General features: G+C 45.9%; 1 protein-coding gene across 1 annotated transcript in view; it reads left to right on the forward strand.

Annotated features, from left to right (window-relative positions):
• Window positions 1-18543, forward strand: part of AMBRA1 (autophagy and beclin 1 regulator 1) — a 218233-nt gene that overhangs the window by 62603 nt on the left and 137087 nt on the right. Inside the window, 3 exon segments of the mRNA XM_030559918.1 lie at window positions 5389-5437; window positions 5439-5476; window positions 15781-15963. Of these exon segments, the coding sequence (XP_030415778.1) occupies window positions 5389-5437; window positions 5439-5476; window positions 15781-15963 (270 nt within the window).

Below are 18543 nucleotides of genomic sequence, written 5' to 3' on the forward strand. Positions count from 1 at the left end.
AAAAGAGACGAGCAGCTAGTCCTGCAGAAGGAGGGGAGGAGTCAATGGAGGCGACACCAAGTATGAGCCCTAGGAGGACTGTAAGGGCGAATACAAATCGAGAGGACTTGCGGCCAGCTGGTGTGGGGGATAGACCGGAGAATCACACTGTCGCCAGGAAAAGGCAAGTCTACGTGATTGGAGACTCTTTACTGAGAAGAATAGACAGGCCTGTAACTAGACCTGATCGGGAGAACAGAAGGGTGTGCTGTCTGCCAGGGGCTAAGATACAGGATGTGGACCTGAGGCTGAATAGGATCCTAGCGGGAGCAGGAAAGAATCCGTTGATTGTCCTTCATGTGGGAACGAATGATACGGCTAGTTACTCGCTGGACTGTATCAAGGAGGACTATGCCAGACTGGGGAAGACGCTCAAAGAAATCGAGGCTCAGGTGATCTTCAGTGGGATTCTGCCGGTTCCTAGAGCAGGGCGACGAAGGAGTGACAAGGTTATGGCGATCAACAGATGGCTCAGGCATTGGTGTTATAAGGAGGGCTTTGGGATGTACGGTCATTGGGAAGCGTTTACGGACAGACAACTGTTCGCTCAGGATGGACTTCAGCTAAGTAAGGAGGGAAATAGAATTCTAGGATGGAGGCTCGCTGACCTCATCAAGAAAGCTTTAAACTAGGAAGTTGGGGGAGATGGTTGGGAGATGTTCAGGAGATCTCCACGCCAGAATATAACCTGGAGAGGGAAGTAAACAAAGTGAGAGGGGATACCCTTGCGGACCAAAGAATTGATCCAAGGAGGAATAGTGGAGTAGAAACCAGATTAATGGGTGATGCTGGTGGTAGAAGGTTTGTGCACGACGGGGAAAGAATGTCACTGACGCCAAACGCCAAAAATTAAAATGTCTGTACACTAATGCGAGGAGCCTAGGTAACAAGATGGAGGAACTGGAGCTACTGGTGCAGGAAGTGAAACCGGATATTATAGGGATAACAGAAACCTGGTGGAATAGTACTCATGACTGGAGTACAGGTATTGAAGGCTATGTGCTGTTTAGAAAAGACAGGAAGAAAGGCAAAGGTGGTGGAGTAGCCTTGTACATCAATGATGAGATTAACTGTAATGAAATAAGAAGCGATGGAATGGATAAGACAGAGTCTGTCTGGGCAAAAATCACACTGGGTAAAAAAGCAACTAGAGCTTCCCCTGAGATAGTGCTTGGGGTGTGCTATAGACCACCGGGATCTGATTTGGATATGGATAGAGACCTCTTTAATGTCTTTAATGAAGTAAACACAAAGGGGAAATGTGTGATTATGGGAGACTTCAACTTCCCGGATATAGACTGGAGGACGAGTGCTTGCAAGAATAATAGGGGTCAGATTTTTCTGGATGTGATAGCGGATGGATTTCTTCATCAAGTAGTTGAAGTACCTACGAGAGGGGATGCCATTTTAGATTTGGTTTTGGTGAGCAGTGAGGACCTCGTAGAAGAAATGGTGGTAGGGGACAACCTTGGTTCGAGTGATCATGAGCTGATTCAGTTCAAACTAGATGGAAGGATAAACGAATGTAGATCTGGGATTAGGGTTTTTGACTTCTCGAGGGCTAATTTTAAAGAGTTAAGGAAATTAGTTAGGGAAGTGGATTGGACGGAGGAACTTGTGGATTTAAATGCGGAGGAGGCCTGGAATTATTTTAAGTCGCAGCTGCGGAAATTGTCGGAAGCCTGCATCCCAAGAAAGGGGAAAAAAACCATGGGCAGGAGTTGTAGGCCAATCTGGATGAGCAAGCAACTCAGAGAGGGGATTAGGAAAAGCAGAAAGCTTACAGGGAGTGGAAGGAAGGCGGGATTAGCAAGGGAAGCTACCTTGGTGAGGTCAGAACATGTAGGGATAAAGTGAGGAAGGCTAAAAGCCGCATTGAACTGGACCTTGCAAAGGGAATCAAAACCAATAGTAAAAGGTTCTACAGCCACATAAATAAGAAGAAAACAAAGAAAGAAGAAGTGGGGCCGCTATACACTGAGGATGGAATGAAGGTTAAGGATAAACCTAGGCATGGCCCAATATCTAAATAAGTACTTTGCCTCAGTTTTTAATAAGACTAGTGAGGAGTTTAGCAATAATGGAGGGATGATAAATGGGAATGTGGATATGGAGGTGGATATTACCGCAACTGAGGTAGAGGCCAAACTTGAACAGCTTAATGGGACAAAATCGGAGAGCCCGGACAATCTCCATCCGAGGATATTAAAGGAACTGGCGCGTGAAATTGCGAGCCCGTTAGCGAGAATTTTTAAGCAATCGATAAACTCGGGGGTTGTGCCGTACGACTGGAGAATTGCTAACGTAGTTCCTATTTTTAAGAAAGGGAATAAAAGTGATCCGGGTAATTATAGGCCTGTTAGCTTGCCGTCTGTAGTATGTAAGGTCTTGGAAAAAATTTTAAGGGAGAAAGTAGTTAAGGACATAGAGGTCAATGGTAATTGGGACGAATTGCAACATGGATTTACTAAAGGTAGATCGTGCCAAGCCAATCTGATCTTCTTTGAGAAGGTGACGGATTACTTAGATAAAGGAAATGCGGTAGATCTAATTTACCTCGATTTCAGTAAGGCATTTGACACGGTCCCACATGGGGAACTGTTAGTTAAATTGGAAAAGATGGGGATGAATATGAAAGTTGTAAGGTGGATAAGGAAATGGTTAAAGGGGAAACTCCAGCGGGTCATATTGAAGGGTGAACTGTCAGGCTGGAAGGAGGTTACTAGTGGAGTCCCTCAAGGATCGGTTTTGGGACCAATCTTATTTAACCTTTTTTATTACTGACCTTGGCACAAAGAGCGGGAATGTGCTAATAAAGTTTGCGGATGACACAAAGCTGGGGGGTATTGCTAACACAGAGAAGGACAGGGATACTATTCAGGAAGATCTGGACCACCTTGTAAACTGGAGTAATAGTAATAGGATGAAATACAATAGTGAAAAGTGCAAGGTCATGCACTTAGGGATTAATAATAAGAATTTAGATATACCTTGGGGACGCATCAGTTGGAACGCGAGAGGAGAAGGACCTTGGGGTATTGGTTGATAGCAGGATGACTATGAGCCGCCAATGTGATACGGCTGTTAAAAAAGCAAATGCGATTTTAGGATGCATCAGGTGAGGTATTTCCAGCAAGGATAAGGAGGTGTTAGTACCGTTATATAAGGCGCTGGTGAGACCCCATCTGGAATATTGTGTGCAGTTCTGGTGTCCCATGTTCAAGAAGGATGAATTCAAACTGGAACAGGTCCAGAGACGGGCTACTAGGATGATCCGAGGAATGGAAAACCTGCCTTATGAAAGGAGACTCGAAGAGCTTGGCTTGTTTAGCCTGGCCAAAAGAAGGCTGCGGGGGGATATGCTTGCTCTATATAAATATATCAGGGGGGTTAACGTTAGGGAGGGAGAGGAATTATTTAAGTTTAGTACTAATGTAGGCACAAGGACGAATGGGTACAAACTGGATATTAGGAAGTTTAGACTTGAAATTAGACGAAGGTTTCTAACCATTAGGGGAGTGAAGTTCTGGAACAGCCTTCCGAGGGAAGTAGTGGGGGCAAAAGACTTATCTGGTTTTAAGACTAAGCTTGATAAGTATATGGAGGGGATGTTATGATAGGATAGTTTAATTTGGGCAATTGATCTTGGATTATCACCAGATAAGTCTGCTCAATGGTCTGCGGGGAGATGTTGGATGGGATGGGAACTGGGTTACTGCAGAGAATTCCTTCTTGGGTGTCAAGTATCTTGGGTGTCAAGTATCTTGGGTGTCAGCACCTTCTTGGGTGCTGGCTGGTGAGTCTTGCCCACATGCTCAGGGTTTAGCTGATCGCCATATTTGGGGTCGGGAAGGAATTTTCCTCCAGGGCAGATTGGCAGGGACCCTGGAGGTTTTTCGCCTTCCCCTGCAGCGTGGGGCATGGGTCGCTTGCTGGTGGATTCTCTGCAGCTTGAGGTCTTCAAACCAATTTTGAGGATTTCAATAACTCAGTCCTGGGTTAGGGGTTGTTATAAAAGTGGATGGGTAGGGTTCTGTGGCCTGCCTTGTGCAGGAGGTCGGACTGGATGATCATATTGGTCCCTTCTGACCTATGAGTCTATGAGTCTATAATGTTCAGTGGAGTGCATATGAAATTCCCTTCCGGGTTGGGGAGAGAGCCAGGGACAATGGGGTTTTTGGGTGGAGGCAGGGGGATTCCTGCAATGCTCAGAGAGTGACGACCATGCAGCAGTGGCAGGAATTGTGGCTTCTTTGGAAAACTGAGTTATGTACTCTTCAGGAGAAATAACAAACGCTGACTCTCTGGAAAAGTAACTCAAGTGCCTAGGTAACTCAGCATTCGTTGTCAGTCTGTGAACCCTCTAATTTTTTTGGATTCCTCTGATAATTTAAAGCAGAGACATCAATTTTCAAACCATAATAGAGATTTGGTTTGAGAACACTGTTATCCTGAAGAGCCTAGTGTTTAGCTTAATCACTGTCAAGCCTAGGCAGACAGCAAGGCAACAGGAAATCTGCCTTGCTGTGCAAATTCAGTGAAGTTTACACTGCAAGCATTTTTCTGTCTTTCTTCTGTGGTGACAGAACATAGAGCCACTGGTACTCTCTAATACTAGCTAGGTCCAGGATAGTTAATGGACAGTTTCCAGCCAATAAGCTATTCCCTGGTCTGGACACATCCATGCTATGGACCAGGCATTGCTGCATTGGGAGGGGTCCTTGTCTCCAGCTTTGTCCATCATGGTTGATGAGAGGCTGCTGGTTTTAGGGAGCTCTGTGTAAGCAAGGTGTTTTGTGGGTGTGTGTTTTTGTTGTTAAGAACACCAAAATACCCATAAAGACGTACTAGTGTGGGCTTTCTGGTGTCCCGTGGCCTGACTTCTGAGCAAGGGAATCCGTGAGGGACAGTAAACAAACACAGTTTGTTCCCTGTCAAGAGCATCTTCCAGCCATGTATGAGACCCCTTAGCGTAGGGTGGCAGAAATTCCTGACAGACTGCTAAAGCAGCATCAGTGATTACAGGCCTGGCTACTTTGGACTTGCTTGCCCCAAGGGAAAAAAACAGTGGTCTGCAGCTCTCTCTTGAGACATCCATGCAGGAGTGAGTCAATTTGGGAGTTCTTCCATCTATATAATGGGACTCTTGTATGCTTTGAATCTTTATATGGCAAAAATTTATGCCAGCTATCGCTGGCCCTGTTTCTGTAGTCCCATGGATGTCTATAGCAATGAATCAGTAACACAAAAGATCTCAGGAGATGTAAGGAAGCAGGAGACATGGGGCTGCTGCTGTAGGACTTTCAGCTGGTCACTTACTGACATTAACATTTTTGTTTTTATTTCTAGGAGGCTGCTGGAATCTTCCCTCATTTCGCTATCACGCTATGATGGAGCAGGGGTCCCGGGAGCACCCAATCTACCCAGATCCAGCCAGGTAAGGACTAAGTACAATCCCATATTGAATCCTGTTTCACTGCCAGAGGCATTACTGCTGTGGCAGCAACATATACTGATCCCCTTGGGAATAGTACTAATATCTGATCCATCTCACCCTTTCTGGCACATCACTATGGAGATGACCATAGTATTGGGTTTGGAGAGTCCTATGCCCTTTGGTGATGACGAGCCCCTTGCACACTACCTTTCATTTAAATCAAAAGGCCTTGGGCAATAACAGAGAGACAAAAGAGAGGTAATGAGGTACAAAGAGCCTGTTACTGTATGAGGGTCTTGGTCGAGGTTGGATTTAGCCCCATTTGGGGAAGAGAACTCTTCCTCTTCCTTCTCTCTTCCTACATCTGTCTGTCAGATGAACTGAGTGGAGGGAAACACTCCATACAACTGCACACAGATCTGATGTTCTCAAGGAACCTGGAGGGTAGCCTTATGATCCAGAAAGCAGATAATTCAAACCAGAAGAGAAACCACCCTGGATCTGCTGCTTGACTAATAGAAAGGGACCAAGCGAGGATGTACAAATAATAGGGTAGGTTGGAGCCAATGATAGCAACCTATTTGGATGCAACATAGTCAGGTGAGAGGATGTAGAGAGTGCAGGGGAGGATGATACTGGATTTTAGGAAAGCAAATATTTGGGAAATTAAGAAAGTAAATAAAGGTGATGGAAATATTGTAATGCATGAATGTAGGAGAAGGCTAGAGAATCTCTAGATGCCATAGACTACAATGGCTCTAAAAACAAAAACACAGACAAGGAGACCGGAATGACTTTGAGGACATGGCTCAAAGATCTGAGTGTGAAGAAACCTAACAAAATTTGGAAATAAAGGACAATATATGGTCGTCTTGGAGGTAAATAATAAAGGAAGGATGAATTAACGCTGCTGAAGGGGGTGAAAGTCTTAAGGGATCTTACAAACATATATTGGGGGGGAAATACAACAGAGGAAGCAGGCTCATCAATAGATGAATGATGAAATCAATGATAAGTCTGATAAATCTGTCTCTTCACGAAAAGTCGGGGGGGGGGGAGGAGAAAAGACCTATTCTGAGAGCCTTGTAAATGTAACTGTTGATGGAAGCAGGTGAGAGAATACTTGGAAAAATTTAACCTATCCACATCTGTGAGTCTGAATGGCATGACCTAGGGCATTAAGTGTGTTTGCTAACAAAAAGCAAAGCACTGAAAATTGTTTCTGAAAAGTCCTGAAATACTGACATTAGAGAGAGCAAAACACATGCAGCGCTGTTTAGCCCGCGGAGACATTGATAGATGAGAATGTTTTGGAGAATTTAAAAAAAAAAAATCAAATGTGGCAGAATTATCAAAGCCATAAAGGAGTAATTTCTGCCCGTACTACTTAGCATTATCAAGAAAGCAACAGCCGGGGTTGTGTGACCCACAGAGAGAATCTGTCAGAAGAGGGTAATGGAACCATGAACAATAAGTGGCATTGAAGGTTTATAAAGACTAAATCGTGACAAATGTGGTCAGTTTTGGAAGGAATTAGCAAAGCTAATGACTGAGAATTCGGCAGCTATATCATCTGGTGTAGCTACTCATGAAACCTTTGATGCTGTCATGTGAACTGAAGTTGGGTTAAAGGGACCCTATGCAAAGGGAAACAGTCAGTGGGAATGTACTAGGGTGACCAGATTCCCGTTTTTATAGAGGCAGTCCCGTTTTGGAGGATTTTTTTCTTATATAGGTGCCTATTATCCCCCACCCCGTCCCGTTTTTTCACAGTTGCTATCTGGTCACCCTAGAATGTACCGAGGTAAAGTGTACAGTGACTTGCTGCAGGAGCTGGGTTTAATGTGACCATTTTAATGATCTGAAAGAGATTAAATCTGCATGTTGTTACATGATACTAACTTGGGAGGTTTGGCAGTAATAAGAGTAACATAAGCTAAATTGAAAAAAGGCAGTGTCCACGCAAGGACTTATACCTGTACAATTACAACAATAAATCTCCCTGGGTAGACAAGGTTAGTAATATGGGTAAGGACTTAAAATACACATCTTATCTCCCCAAAATATAAGCATATTAATCCATCTCTGGGAAGCTAATTTGAAATACCAGCATTCAGTGGGAGGGAAATGCTGTGGAAAGACTCAAGGGTAAAAAAGGCAATAAATGATTATAAGCCTATAGTTCAACATGGTGTCAAAAATGTGATAGAGTCCACTGCCACAAAACCTTCATGTACTGTGAGCTTTCATTCTGGAGTGTGGGCTGGGGGCTAGTGTTTCTCTGAGGCTCTGAATGACCCACAGAGAATGCTGCTATCACTCTTGGGTGATTGAAAACCAGAAAGAAGCTGACAAATGTATCAAATGTGTGTTGGAGGACTAATGAAAGTGGCTAAAAGGGGGGCTGGAGGGATTTATTTACAAGGAAAGATTAAAATTAAAATTAAATGTTAGGAATACATGGGGCAACAGAGAACTTTATCTGGATATGTGGGAATTTTCTAACAGTGAGTGCTATTAGTTGTAATGTGGAAGACACCCCATTGACTGGAACACCTAAATCCAGAGTGGCTCTGTTCTCTGGGAGATGAGTCTTAGGCTATGTTTACACTATGCAGCTTTTAGTGACACAGTTGTGCCGCTGCAGCCAGGCTGCTAAAAGGAGCACAGTGTAGCTGCTGTTTGTTGGCGGGAGAGAGTTCTCCCGCCGACAAAAAACTTCAACCCCCAATGAGCAGCAACAGCTTAGTCAGCTGGAGAATGCTTCTGCTGACAAAGCACTGTTCACATGAATGCTTGTCGTCAGTAAAACTTTTGTCGTTCAAAAGGTGTGAAACACACACACAAACAAAAGTTTTACCGATAACAAGCACCTGTGTAAACAGTGCTTTGTCAGCAGGAGCATTCTCCTGCCAACTAAGCTGCTGCTGCTCATTGGGGGTTGAAGTTTTTTGTCGGCGGGAGAACGAAAGTCCAATGTAGGCAAAGCCCAATTAATCTCTTCCATGTTGAATTTCTGTAACATGTGACAGAAGCTACAGCTGCTCCAGGTATCCGTTACACTGGGGAACAAAATCAAGTGCAGTTTTCATCTTGGAAACAGTTTTTAAAACCAATTCTTGCTCTCACCACATGGAACTTTGAGGGCTGTAAATAGTGGTGAATGTTTTAAGTGTGAGAATTGGGGTTATAAGGATCTACTGGAGGAAAAGACCAGTGTTGTGAGATTAATCCGTGTTTAATAGCAGATCCTTCTCTCTTGCAGAGGGTTAGGTGCATGGATCCATCAACTGGAGCTGCAAGTTTGAGTGGGGGTAAGGGTATGAACATTGCATAGCTTCCCTCAGGTTTATTGATTATGCTGGACCAACGGGCATCCTTTGAGACAATGGAATCTTTCCAATTTCCCCTAGACCTGCCCAGAAATGTAGGGGAAGCTGTTATTTCCATTGATTGCAGCTGAGTGTGCTGCAGAATCTTCTGATGATGCAACAATAGGTCTGCACCTACCAGATGCCTCCTACAAAACACAGTGGAAAAGTTACTTGAAGCAGAGATGGAATTAAATAACTCTTTAAAAAACAAACAAGCTGTGTCTTGTCTCTAGAGAAGCTTTAAAAACTTCAGCTACACTTTAAAGAATTTCAGTTCAAGGTGATTCTGTTTGATCTAGATTTTTAGGTTGCACCAACCACTTGTTGTGTGAGGAGTGGTGCTTGGTTTGAATCAATTGTGTAGGATATTGAATGAGACAAGGAAAATTTGGATCACTTTGAAGCTATATTTCAAAATTCCCAGGAATCTTATGATGGAGTTGAAAGGGCCTGTCCTCTGTTTAGATGTTCTCATTTGTTGGACTTCAAGATCAGCTTGTCTGTTAAGTCCTTTCCCTGGACTTCCAGATTTACTAAGACAATAGGAAAGGAAAGGAAAGGAAAGGACCAAGGGAACTGCTGCCCTAGGACAGGTGCTCTTTGATGGCAGTTATGCTAGTACAGCTTGAAATAAGGGTGTTCATATTAATATCACACCTAGACAGTTTTACCTGGACTCTGTTTCTCCAAGCAACTACATGTCAGATTGTATGTAGTAGAAAAGACCCCCAGAAAATCAAAGTTGCTGGAGCAGTTATTATGGGTAGGACTGTGGTGTTGTCTATTCAGCAGATTTTAATGTTGAACCTGGTGAGTTGAGTTGCTTACATGCAATACATCCTCATCTGCTCAGGAAGCCTGGAAGACACAGGAGCAGCAGTTAGTTCCTGGTACCTAGCTTTGCCTCAGTTCAAATGGGTGGGCATGTATCTGTAGCACAGTCTGCAAGATAACTGGCAATATGTGAGATCACTAGAATGAGTAGTCTGTGGTTGCTCACTTGAAGTTATTCTTTATTGCCAAATCTGAAGAGGCCTCCTGGTTTCCTTGTCTTTCATTCGTCTTTCGCTCTGTTCCCTCAAGCAGGGAATAGGCATAGAACAAGAGGGTTAACCCCGAAGGGGAGATATTTCATTATGTGGAACAGCTGCTCCTGGTGAGGTGTGTTCCTACTTTCCTATGGTAGACTGGTATCCTACACTGCCATCTTGCCATGAGGCTGACTTTGGGATCAGCCAGGACGTGTCTGTGGGTATTCATGTGCTGGAAGCCATACTACAGAACCTTGATAACAGACAGCAGAGGTTTCTGGACCTGCTCGGCTGATCTAATTGTGCTTACAGGCTTGACAACAGAGTAGAAACCAGAAATCAGTTACTTAGTTAAAATATACATGTTGACTGCTGAGTCTTGTGTACTAATGGAAGCAAGTCCATCAGCTTTAAACAGCTCTGCTGTCAGCAACAGGGAGAGGGGAGTTACTCTGCTTCTGGACAGCTTGGGGCAGGGGACATGAAAATGCAAGTGTAATTCTCTCTTGGTCAGAAGGCGTACCTAGTGTTACTTCAGTGATCCTTCAGGTGTTTTCAGGAACAGAGACCAGACCTCCTTCAGCAGGTGGAGAGTTTTCTCAGGAAACAAGAGGAGAGAGGGATTCTTTAGGCTTGGAGATTCCTCATTCTGAAAAGAAGTGATCTTCCCTAAGATCTTGATTGCCCATTTGTCTGCATGGCCAGACTGGTTAGAGTTTTGTGGGTTGTAACTGAGCACTTTGTATTACCTTGCATGCCCACCTCTCTATTTAGGGTGCAGTATGTTTGAACTTTTGCTTTAGAGCCAACTAACGCAAGTGTTTGAATGCTGCCATTCGGATCCTCCTCTTCTAGGTTCCTCATCAGTCAGCACCATGCTCCATACTGTAGTCTTTTTCAGACTACACTGCTTGGTGCTGGATTCTGTATTGCTAAAATTGGCCTCAGGGTTCACAGTCAGCAGCTTGAACAATTGTTGTCACACATCCAGCAATGCAGTCTCTCAGTCTGTACCACCTGCGTTGGTAATTTAAGTCCATTCACTGCAAGCATCTGTGTGATCCATATGCACCTTATGTACTGAATTAATTTGGATCCTGTAGTGTCAAAAGTAGCCTAAATTCTTGTGGACTACTACAAAGTTTGTGTGTTGCTAAGTAGCTCTGACAGAATACATGCCTTTATTCACATCCTATACTCTATTGTAATAATCTTTGTACAAAATATGCCTTGTAAGATATATCATTTGAAAACTCATAATTTGCTGGTCAATGTTGTCCTGGTAAAATGTGTGTGGCAACATTGCATGTGAAGTTATAAGATTCCCCTGTATGATGGTGTTAAACATGTTCCAAACCCGACATCTCTGCCCAAACAGATGTTGGCAAACAGGTCTGTCCTAAACAAAGGAATGTGCACTCTGCTTAATTTGCATTTAAGCAGTAAACGCCGCCACCTGAGATTGTCTAATCAAGCATAGAAAATTGTACACATTTACATCTGTTGCTTCCCCCCTCCGCCCCCTCGCAAAAAACTTTAGGAAGTATTAACAGCATACAAATCCTTGCCATGTAACTATCAGAAACAAAACAATAATCGCTACAACATTGAGCTTTTGTTTAAAGAGACATTATACAGGAATATAGTCATCAGAGCTCTCTAGTTAATGGCATTACCATATTACAAAATGAGCATCATTACAACACACAAGCTTCTTAACGTGCAGGCATCCATCTGAGTTGGTAAATGCCGTGGTTACCTGATGAGATTGCCCTCACTGAGTGAAACCTCAGCTCCTCTGTTTGCAAAGTGAGACAGAGCTGTTGAGCTTTGACTCCATTTGGCATTCGTGTGAATGTCATGGTTTTTGGTGAATGGCACTATTCATCTATTGTGGGTTCTGAAGTGACCCTCCTGCTTACCCGAGTGACTTACTAAATTCACCTCCTCTTCTGGATCAAGTGCTGCAGGAAGAAATCTGGATTATTACTGTTTGATTACAGATATTGAATGACATATATTGGCCACTAAAAGTTGTTTTGTTGGCCTCCTGAGATTGTCTAATCAAGCATATGTAGAGAGAAAAGCAGGCTGGTATCCAGTAGGGAGTGTTGCAGAGTACAGATCACTAGAAGCTAGTCTGTCATCTGGAAGGGTGATTCAAGACCCTAGTTGTCTCACTGGTCTTCCCAGTGAAAAGAGAATTTCATTGGTAGGCTCAGCTAAATGAGATTCCTTCTGGCCAGCTATTAATATGGTCTTGACTACCAGGATGTAGATAGTCACTTCCCTGTCTGCCTGTAACAGGTGCTGGTTATGTGCAGAAGCATTTATGCATGCTCAGGATTTATGGTATGGCAGTGGGGGGACTGCTAGGCACAGGTGAGTAGACATTGGTTTCTCATTATGTCTTTCATACTAGAATCCTAGAATATCAGGGTTGGAAGGGACTTCAGTAGGTCATCTAGTCCAACCCCCTGCTCAAAGTAGGACCAATTCCCAACTAAATCACCCCAGCCAGGGCTTTGTCAAACCTGACTTTAAAAACCTCCTAAGAAAGGAGATTCCATGACTTTCCTAGGTAACTCGTTCCAGTGCTGCTTCACCCTCCTAGTGAAAAAGTTTTTCCTAATATCCAACCTAAACCTCCCCCACTGCAACCTGAAACCATTACTCCTTGTTCTGTCATCTGCTGCCACTGAGAACAGTCTAGATCCATCCTCTTTGGAACCCCCTTTCAGGTAATTGAAAACAGCTATCAAATCCCCCCTCATTCTTCTCTTCTGCAGATTAACCAAGCCCAGTTCCCTCAGCTTCTCCTCAGAAGTCATGTGCTGCAGCCCCCTAATCATTTTTGTTGCCCTCCGCTTGACTCTTTCTAATCTTTCCACATCCTCCTTGTAGTGTGGGGCCCAAAACTGGACACACTACTCCAGATGAGGCCTCACCAATGTTGAATAGAGGGGAATGGTCACATCACTCGATCTGCTGGCAATGCACCTACTTATACAGCCCAAAATGCTGTTAGCCTTCTTGGCAACAAGGGCACACTGTTGACTCATATCCAGGTTCTAATTCACTATAACCCCTAGGTCCTTTTCTACAGAACTGCTGCCTAGACATTTGGTCCCTATTCTGTAGCAGGACTTTGCACTTGTCCTTGTTGAGCCTCATCAGGTTTCTTTTGGCCCAATCCTCTAATTTGTCTAGATCCCTCTGTATCCTATCCCTACCCTCCAGCGTATCTACCACTCCTCTCAGTTTAGTGTCATCTGCAGACTTGCTGAGAGCTTATTCCATGCCATCCTCCAAGATCATTAATGAAGACACTGAACAAAACCGTCCCCAGAGCACTCCGCTTGATACCAGCTGCCAGCTAGACATGAGCTGGTTCACTACCCGTTGAGCCCGACAATCTTGCCAGCTTTCTGTCCACCTTATAATCCATTCATCCAGCCCATACTTCTTTAACTTGCTGCCAAGAATACTGTGGGAGATGATATCAAAAGCTTTGCTAAAGTCAAGGAATAACATATCCACTGCTTTCCCCTCATCCACAGACCCAGTTATCTCCTCATTAAAGGCAATTAGGTTAGTCAGGCATGACTTGCCCTTTGTGAATCCATGCTTACTGTTCCTGATCACTTTCCTCTCCTCTGTGTGCTTCAAAATTGATTCCTTGAGGACCTGCTCCATGATTTTTCCAGGCACTGAGGTGAGGCTGACTGGCTTGTAGTTCCCTGGATCCTCCTCCTTTCCTATTTTAAAGATGGGCACTACATTAGCCTTTTTCCAGTCATCTGGGATCTCCCTCGATTGCCATGAGTTTTCAGAGATAATGGCCAATGGCTCTACAATCACATCCACCAACTCCTTTAGCACCCTCGGATGCAGTGCATCCGGCCCCATGGATTTGTGCTCATCCAGCTTTTCTAAATAGTCTCAAACCACTTCTTTCTACACAGAGGGCTGGTCACCTCCTCCCCATGCTGTGCTGCCCAGTGCAGCAGTCTGGAAGCTGACCTTGTTCTTGAAGACAGAGGCAAAAAAAGCATTGAGTACATTAGCTTTTTCCACATCCTCTGTCACTGGGTTGCCTCCCTCATTCAGTAAGGGGCCCACACTTTCCTTGACTTTCTTCTTGTTGCTAACATACCTGAAGAAACCCTTCTTGTTGCTCTTAACATCTCTTGCTAGCTGCAACTCCAAGTTTGATTTGGTCTTCCTGATTTCACTCCTGCATGCCTGAGCAATATTTTTATACTCCTCCCTGGTCATTTGTCCAATCTTCCACTTCTTGTAAGCTTTCTCAGTATGAGACAGGAGTCCTCCCCTCTTGGTCTCTCCTGCTTGTGCTTCTTCCCGGTATCTCATTTCCTAACTTACCTCAGGGCTTTAGTCTCCTTCCCCCGGTGAACCTAGTTTAAAGCCTTCCTCACTAGGTTAGCCAGCCTGCTTGCGAAGATGCTCTTCCATCTCTTTATTAGGTGCCTAGCACTCCTCCTCCTTGGAACACCATCCCGTGGTCAAAAAATCCAAAGCCTTCTCTCCGACACCACCTGCGTAGCCATTCTTTGACTTCCACTATTCAATGGTCTCTACCCAGGCCTTTTCCTTGCACAGGGAGGATGAACAAGAACACCACTTGCACCTCAAACTTCTATTTTCTTCTTCCCGGAGCCACGTAGGCTGCAGTGATCCGCTCAAGGTCATTCTTGGCAGAATCATTGGTGCCCATGTGGAGAAGCAGGAAGGGGTAGCGATACAAGGATTTGATGAGTCTCGGCAATCTCTCTGTCACATTGTGAATCCTAGCTCCTGGCAAGCAGCAGACCTCTCGTTTTTTCCCAGTCGAGGCAGCAGATAGATGACTCAGTCCCCCTGAGGAGAGAGTCCCTGACCACCACCGCCTACCTCCTTCTCTTGGGAGCGGTGGTTGTGGAACCCCCATCCCTAGGACAGTGCATCTCATGCCTTCCAATTAGTGGAGTCTCCTTCTGCTCCCTTCCCTCAGATATATCATCTAGTCCACTCTCTGCATTAGTACCTGTGGAGAGAACATAAATGGTTTCTCACCTGTATCTCCATTGCTGGTACATGGACGCTCCTCCTTCTTCTGGAAGTCACATGCTGCCAAATTTCTTCACCGTCCCTCTGTCCCTGCTCTGATTCTTCAATATCCCAATGTGCTTTACAATAATAAGAACATATATCCCAGGAGTCTAGCAACTCCTATCTGTGTCCATTTATAGCCTTTGCACAGCCTGGGCTGATAAAATCTGTTTGTTTGATTATTGACCAGGTCATTAGAATTGTGTCCCTTGGGACTAAATTCTAAAAGGACCTTCAACCAAGTATTCGTTTGTAGCTCTTCATGAAAAATTGAGTTCCTCCTGTACCTTGTATTGTAGTGACTAGCAGCAGGCACAGACCTCTGCTTAATGTCTCATCTGAAAGTTGCTGCTGCCTTTGCCCTCAGAACTGATTAGCAGGATCCTTATTGTGAATGGCCTTGGTTCTTGGTGGTGGTTCAGAGCCCTCTGCTGGAATTAGTTGGCTGAGGTGGTGATAATGAAAGAGCATGTTCCAAGAAATCTGAAAAAACAAGTGTCTGTTAACCATCAGTGGTGCTGTCTGCAGATACTGTTGTGTCTGTTCCCCAGCTGGAGAATGAAGTAGAAGGCTTATCTTTAAAGGGGAAGTTTCCTTGCGCTCTTTTCCTATTTTTTGCTTGTCTCTGTACCACCTATTTCCCAGCCATTGTATACGAGGTGCAATGTCCTTTGCCTCGCGATCACCAGATTTCAACAGGAAAAGTAGGATTACGCACTCATTCTCTGTTTCTTTGGGTCCTCATATTACAGATTATAACATGTTTCTTTCTCTCTTCCTTTTTCAGGTTATCTCCTGCAGCATATTATGCCCAGAGAATGATCCAGTATCTTTCCCGGAGGGACAGTATTCGTCAGCGCTCCATGCGTTACCAGCAGAATCGTCTCCGCTCTTCCTCGTCGTCTGCTTCCACCTCAGAGAACCAAGGCCCATCCGTAGAGGGAAATGAGCTGGAGTTTGAAGACTTTGAGTAAGTTTGTGCACCCTGCCTCTTCCCACTACATCACACTGTTTTCCCAGTGGCTGGTCTATAAGTTCCTGCTGCTCAATAAGCAAACTTGTCTCAGGCTTGTTTAGGCCATTTGATCAGAAATTAGAGCAGCATCTGTCACTAATCAGTCCTCTGCACTTTTATAACAAACAAATGAGACACAAATTGAGCTGCCTACTTCACTTCAATGCCTCCAGCTGACTTGCTGCTGGAGTTCTGGTTAAGCAGGATCCTGTCCTGTCCTTCATGTCAAGAGCAGAATCCAAGGAGGGACATGAACTCAAAGCTGTAGCAGAGTAGGAGCAAGGAAGATCTTTCAGGTGACAGTGGTGCTTCATTGAGGGAGAGCATAGTCAGCATGTGCTTCCATTCTCCATTTACTGTAACTATGGAGACAGCTTTGGGGGCTCCCTTCTCACAGGGGTTATAAGGTTGAACCCTGACTTCTGTACAGATGATAAATGGACCAATGTGTAGCAGAGAGATTCCTCCAGTCAGAGCTGAGGACAGCAAACTTCTAAGATGACTGGTTCTCTCTCTCACTATTTCTGCAGGGTGGTTTTCTTCTTAGATGAGGCCTTCCTCCATTCTTAATCCCCTATACTGGTTTCTATGCAAGCCTCTGCTTGGAGCTGTGCTGTTGGACTGTACTGTGGCATGGTCCTGACAAAACTGACTTGCAGCAAGTTCTTTCCACTATATGGAAGGGTGAGGTTCTTTACACAGGCATCTGACTAACTGTAGTGGGTTGCTCGAAGAGCTTGGGCACCAGTTACTGTCAGAGCAGGGCCGATGCAACCATTAGGCGGACTAGGTGGCCGCCGAGGGCGCCAAGTGGTTGGGGGCACCAAAAAGCGGTGCCCCTCAATTTTTTTAAACAGCGGAGCACAAGGCTGCTGCTGCTCCCTGGCTCCAGAGGGTCTGCCCGTGGTGCAGCCAGTCCCTCTCCCCGGGGGAGCAGCCGGCAGCGGAGCGGGGAAGAGGAGGGGCTAGCGCTAGCAGCTGCACCTACTTTGCTGCACCGCGGGCTGAGCTGGGCTCCCTGCCGCCCCCGGGGCTCTCAGTGGTGGCAGTGAGAGCAGGCTCGGGCACAGGGGGGCTGGCTGCCTGTGTCGCCACTGAGAGCCCCAGGGGCAGTGAGGAGCCCAGCTCGGCCCGCGGCGCAGGGAAGAAGGTGCAGCTGCGCTCTGTTCTTCGGGCGGAGAAGCTGGGTTCTACTCCACCTGCAAGGTACCTAGCTGGGCTGTGGGGAGCCGCACAGGCCCGCGGAGTGCCGGGGGGTGGGCAGGTCCAGTCCCTGGCCTGGGGAATGGTGTATGTGGGAGCAACCCAGGCCTCCCTCCCCCAGCCAGCACCACCCACTCCTCACCCACTGACCAGTTACCTTCTCTTCTGTGCACCCCCTGCCCCAACAACCCACCCTGTCCTGCCACTTTTGCCTCTGGGCAGGGCAGCCTCCACTCGGCAACCCCCCAAGCCAGCCACGGTGACCTTCACCCCTGCATCAACCTTAAGGCCTGCCGCCTGCCATCTCCCACCTGCCCACTTCTCCCATGTGCAAACTCCTCCCTGCCACCTCCACCCCCCTGCAACAATCCTGGGCACAGACACCTCTGCCCCTGCCAGCCCCTTGCAACAACCCCCTCCTGCTCACTTCTCCCTTTTGCCACTCCCTCCCTGCCACTGCACCCCCTGCAATGAGCCCTTTTTGCCTCTATGCAATCTCTTCCCTATCACTACACCCCGGCCCCCTCTACCTCTGGGCCACCTCCACCTCCTGCAACAATCCTGTGCACCCCGCTCTCTGCCACCTTCACCCCCTGGAAGAGCCCCCATATGGCCCCCTCTTTGCGCCCCCCCCCCTTTCCGGTGCCCCCTGGACTTTGTGAACATCTGGACCCCTGGGGGGAACTTGGCTGTAGGAAGGTGGGGGCTGGACGTCGGGGGGGGGGGGGCGCAAGGTGGAAGTTTTGCCAAGGGCGCAAAATATCCTTACACCGGCCCTATGTCATAGGCATTGAGATAAGAAAGGTCCATCTCGCATTCCCTGCCCTGTTGATTGTGACCTTCCATTCATTCATTATTTGTTCCATTTCAAACTAGAACTTTTCCAACTGTTGCAAGTATCCACTTTTATTTTGATCCTTATCACACTTGCATTTTCCAAGCACAGGATCCCCATACAAAATAATCTGCTCAGGGGTATTGGGACTGTGGGAGCTGTGAGCACTCCAGTGGCCTGGGCTTCTAGACTGTCCTCAACAATGTCTCCTTCTGGCATCAGAAGAACTAACCTCCCACTGTCAGAGCTCTTACCCTCACTTCCTACAGCACCACCTCCTGCTGGGGTAGCAGCATACCCCATGATATTTGATTCAAGGTGAAGCCCCTTTTATGAAGGACAGAATTGAATTTAGCACCTCCCAAGGTAGCAGCAGATAAATCCCTTTCCTGGTGAGGATTAAGGGGGTGGCAGAATTTTTCTGAAATGTTATTCAGAGGAGCTGTCATTTCATGCTCCAGCAATTAAATACTCGAAAGCGCAGGGGTAGTGCATGC

The sequence above is a fragment of the Gopherus evgoodei genome, chromosome 4 (genome assembly GCF_007399415.2).
Source record: "Gopherus evgoodei ecotype Sinaloan lineage chromosome 4, rGopEvg1_v1.p, whole genome shotgun sequence".
NCBI classification, from domain to species: domain Eukaryota; kingdom Metazoa; phylum Chordata; order Testudines; family Testudinidae; genus Gopherus; species Gopherus evgoodei.